We start from the raw sequence: 5,000 nt of genomic DNA, 5'->3' as shown, positions 1-5,000 counted from the left end.
GAAGTCGTTATTCCCTCATGATTGATCGGCGATTCGTGACTCGTAGACGTAATGACCCGACTCCCCTCCGCGCCGCGCCGGGATCTCCCGTCCTCTTCCATACGTATTAGCGTCCTTCCCGCTGGCTCCCATGCATTCGCAGTCCGGGCGCGGCCGCGTGCAGATGAAGCCTTCCATCACGCAGGTTGGATCTAAAATTGCATGTAAAGTGAAGGCTTCTCCTTGCCGAGTTCGGGGCAAGCCAGCTCCTATTAGTACGGCGCTTTGGCTCTCTGACACCATCCTATTGCCCAATGACAACGCTTCCCTATATCGGGAAAACTTTTGAAGGATGTTTTGATTTACTTTTTATTTTGAAAAACAAACTTTTGTGGCCCCGGGTCTGTGGTTTCTTAGAAGTCTCAAATCACGTGGAGCTGCCCTGGTCTTCCCGCTGATTGGCTGCGTCGAGGGCGTGGCGCTGGATTTCAAGTACGTCATTTCCTAAAGGGTGTGACGCAAGAGAGCCTGCGTCAGCTGAAACGCTACACTTCCGGAGCAATACGTTCCACAGCTCACACCTTCAAACGCACAGATATGAAATGTACCACGTCCGGCAGTCACATGTCAGTATACGACATAAGGTTATAGTGAACACACATCAGTGATACTCTCTGACTGAACGTTACACTGAGTGCACAGGAACACGTGATATATTCAAACAAAACAAGGATGAAGGTGAGGAGAACCAAAAGTATCATTAGAAACGAGCGCTTATATGAGATTGCAACAGATTGCTGGGAGTCCGGAGAAAAAAAAAAAAAGATTTTAAACGATTTCTTCTCATTTTCGAGAATATTTCAAGTTTCATCTCCATCCCCAGATTATAATACCCTAACTCGACTTCTTTTTCATCATTCTAATGCTCAAACACATGTGCAGTCACGAGCACAAGCATAGCACACTCGCAAACAACATCATTGCGATCACAGGCACAAAGAAGCGACAGCCCAGCCGCACACGCATCAATTACTCGCACAAACAAAGCCCGGGACAAATACGCTCTCATAAGGTACTTCCCGGTGACACGGCGTTGGCACTCCGGCGGGTGGCGAGAGCGGGGACGCGGCGTTGGCACTCCTGCGAGAGGCGAGAGCGGGGACGCGGCGTTGGCACTCCTGCGGGAGGCGAGAGCGGGGACGCGGCGGTGTGACAGGCGCTGCGCTCGCTCCGATTACTGTCACCGTTACTCTCACTCGCCGCTCTTATTGTCTGGCGCTCCCGTGTGCACGCCATCGCCATCTACAAGTGCTCAGCTGCCATTGCTTGTGGGTGTATGTGTGTGTTCGACGACATCTGTCTCTACGGACGCGCGCGTGTGTGTGCGTTGATGCGGTTGCATGCATGCGTTTGCATCCTGAAGATTCTTATCTGAGAGGGCAGTGTCGGCGCCAACTTTCGTTCAGCCGAAGTGAGAGCCAATATCCCGCCACATGACAGGAGCGACGGCGTGACGCGGCCGAGGGAAAAAAAAACAAAAATGATGGCAAAAGTTCATGAATATATATTAACCCATTCATGCACAGCCATTCCATCCCCCGTGTTTATCCACTTCCCCTTCCCCTGCGGCGCTTCATGGCTGGGCTTGGTGAGAGGGAAGGCGGGGGAAGGAGAGAGGGAGAGGGGACATATTTGCAACGGAAATACACAAAGAAGAGTAGTTAGGCACACACACATATGTATTTACACACTGATACACGTGTGTGTGTGCGTGTGCGTGTGCGTGTGCGTGTGCGTGTGCGTGTGCGTGTGCGTCTCTCTCTCTCTCTCTCTCTCTCTCTCTCTCTCTCTCTCTCTCTCTCTCTCTCTCTCTCTCTCTCTCTCTCTCTCTCTCTGTATATATATATATATATATATATATATGCATGGATGTGTATGTGCTTATAAGAGAGAGAGAGAAAGAGCAAGAGCAAGAGCAAGAGCAAGAGCGAAAGAGAGCAAGTGAGCAAGTGAGCAAGAGAGCAAGAGAGCAAGAGAGCAAGAGAGCGAGATGAATGAAGTGAAGATAACCTGCACAATGAACGGAGAGAGAGAGAGAGAGAGAGAGAGAGAGAGAGAGAGAGAGAGAGAGAGAGAGAGAGAGAGAGAGAGAGAGAGATGAATGAATGAATGAATGAATGAATGAATGAATGAAGTGAAGATAACCTGCACAACGAACGGAGAGAGAGAGAGAGAGAGAGAGAGAGAGAGAGAGAGAGAGAGAGAGAGAGAGAGAGAGAGAGAGAGAGAGAGAGAGAGAGATGGATGAATGAATGAATGAAGTGAAGATAACCTGCGCAACGAACGGAGAGCCTACGAACACACGATGTTTTCTACAAGGAGAAACCTAGCCCTTGGAATGAACCACAAGAGGCGTATAGGAAAAGCTTTCTAGTAACAGCAACACCCACTTAGGAAGTACCTGCGGCCGGCCGTGTACCGGGAACCAGGAAGGCGCGAAAGAAAACAGACAGGGAGACAATAAGGGCAAAAAAGAAAAGGGAAAGCGAGCAGCACAGACCACATGTGAAGGACTGTTATTACAAACTGCCGAAGCGTTAAGTCACTCACGCCTTCACCTCGCGTACGTGACGGCCTGTTTGTGGTCTGGTGCACTTACACTTACTTACATACTTACTCTGATTTCAGGAACACGCAGCTAACTCCTTCATTTGCATATTTATACATACTCATATTCTGTTCTCCAATCTGTTCGCTTTTTCATTCATACTCGCAGCCTGTAAATGATTTGCATTATTTTCGTATTATGAAGATGCTGTTTGTAGTCCTAATTAAGTGTTTTTTGCTTAGAATAACAGAGTATTCTTACTCTTATTAGGTGTGCGTTCCATAAACTTTCTTAATTGTTTTACCTAGTTTTCGTTTTTTTTTCGGCCATTGAGTGAGTTTGCATGATTCCTTAGACATTTTATTACGTCATTCCTGCATGCATTGGCCTGGTCGCATTCAGCGTCGCATTCCCATGGCAACATCAACGTCTTAATATCATGATGGTCCCCGCCTGCCATCCTCGAGACAGAGTGACCTTCACAGGACCTGCTAAACAGCCGTGCCTTCTGTGTCGTTTCTCACGCTTCACGCTCAGCAACTTCCTAACCTTACTGCTAAGAGTGGCGCGTGCAAGGGTCGCCATCCTTCTGAAATTCTGAATAACGGCTGTTCGCTGTCCCGAGATCGGCATATACTTCAGCATATAGCGCATCCTATTCTTTCAGATAGATTGTTGTACGAAGGTTAAAGTTTCTGCATATACAAAAAAGACGGAAAAGAAAAGAAGAGCAAAAAGGAGCATCGCTAACTCGTAACGCACGGTAACTCATGACCCGCGCTCTTCGCCCGCAGGTCGCGATGGAGAGGCGCCGAGCGTGGTCTTGGCAGAGGACGCAGGTGGCGGCGGCGATGGTGCTGGCGCTGCTGGCTGGAGCTGCGAGTTCCCAGCGCCTCCCCCCGCCGTGTGACAGGTAAGATGAAAGTGTTTATTGGAGTGAAGACGCGGTGCTTATGAGGGGGTGCGGGAGCGATGGGAGATAAGAAATCACTTACCACAAATAGAACGGCCAGCGACCGCAGCGAGTGGCGAGATACGAGCCATCGTGAAAGGTGATTGACGGGTTATATGTAGACGTCACGGCGAAGGTATCGGATTAAATGTATAAGCATAGCTCTCGGGGGGACTGCTTTGATGCGCGAGATATGCAGCCGCAGTCACACGCCTTGGCCGCGGCAAAGGAGAGGCGGGGCCAGGAGAGAAATGTAGAGTCTGAGGCCAGCGAAGATATCAGGTGAAAGGAGAGAGAGGGGGAGAGAGAGGGAGAGAGAGGGAGAGAGAGAGTGAGAGAGAGAGTGAGAGAGAGAGTGAGAGAGAGAGTGAGAGAGAGAGTGAGAGAGAGAGTGAGAGAGAGAGTGAGTGAGAGTGAGAGAGAGTGAGAGTGAGAGTGAGAGAGAGTGAGAGTGAGAGTGAGAGTGAGAGTGAGAGTGAGAGTGAGAGTGAGAGAGAGAGAGAGAGAGAGAGAGAGAGAGTGAGTGAGTGAGTGAGTGAGTGAGTGAGTGAGTGAGTGAGTGAGTGAGTGAGAGAGTGAGAGAGTGAGAGAGTGAGAGAGTGAGAGAGTGAGAGAGTGAGAGAGTGAGAGAGTGAGATAGAGAGAGAAGGAGATAGAGAGAGAAGGAGATAGAGAGAGAAGGAGATAGAGAGAGAAGGAGATAGAGAGAGAAGGAGATAGAGAGAGAAGGAGATAGAGAGAGAAGGAGATAGAGAGAGAAGGAGATAGAGAGAGAAGGAGATAGAGAGAGAAGGAGATAGAGAGAGAAGGAGATAGAGAGAGAAGGAGATAGAGAGAGAAGGAGATAGAGAGAGAAGGAGATAGAGAGAGAAGGAGATAGAGAGAGAAGGAGATAGAGAGAGAAGGAGATAGAGAGAGAAGGAGATAGAGAGAGAAGGAGATAGAGAGAGAAGGAGATAGAGAGAGAGAGAGAGAAGGAGATATATATATATATATATATATATATATAGAGAGAGAGAGAGAGAGAGAGAGAAGGAGATAGAGAGAGAGAGAGAAGGAGATAGAGAGAGAGAGAGAGAGAAGGAGATAGAGAGAGAGAGAGAAGGAGATAGAGAGAGAGAGAGAAGGAGATAGAGAGAGAGAGAGAAGGAGATAGAGAGAGAGAGAGAGAAGGAGATAGAGAGAGAGAGAGAAGGAGATATATATATATAGAGAGAGAGAAGGAGATAGATAGAGAGAGAGAGAGAAGGAGATAGAGTGAGAGAGAGAGGAGATAGAGAGTGAGAGAGAGAGGAGATAGAGAGAGAGAGAGAGAAGGAGATAGAGAGAGAGAGAGAGAAGGAGATAGAGAGAGAGAGAGAAGGAGATATATATATATAGAGAGAGAGAGAGAAGGAGATATATATATATATAGAGAGAGAGAAGGAGATAGATAGAGAGAGAGAGAGAAGGAGATAGATA

The 5,000-nt window shown here is 48.3% G+C and overlaps 1 protein-coding gene across 1 annotated transcript in view; it reads left to right on the top strand.

Annotated features, from left to right (window-relative positions):
• Positions 1-784: 784 nt before the first annotated feature.
• Positions 785-5,000, top strand: part of LOC125025428 — a 33,270-nt gene continuing 29,054 nt past the window's right edge. The window contains exons 1-2 of the mRNA XM_047613438.1: positions 785-1,051; positions 3,382-3,500. Of these exons, the coding sequence (XP_047469394.1) occupies positions 902-1,051; positions 3,382-3,500 (269 nt within the window). The 5' untranslated portion in view covers positions 785-901. The remainder of the gene's footprint in view (positions 1,052-3,381; positions 3,501-5,000) is intronic.

This window comes from Penaeus chinensis, chromosome 5 (genome assembly GCF_019202785.1).
Source record: "Penaeus chinensis breed Huanghai No. 1 chromosome 5, ASM1920278v2, whole genome shotgun sequence".
Taxonomy (NCBI): domain Eukaryota; kingdom Metazoa; phylum Arthropoda; class Malacostraca; order Decapoda; family Penaeidae; genus Penaeus; species Penaeus chinensis.
Note: the sequence above shows the minus strand (reverse complement) of the source record. Positions and strands in the feature narration are given on the sequence as shown.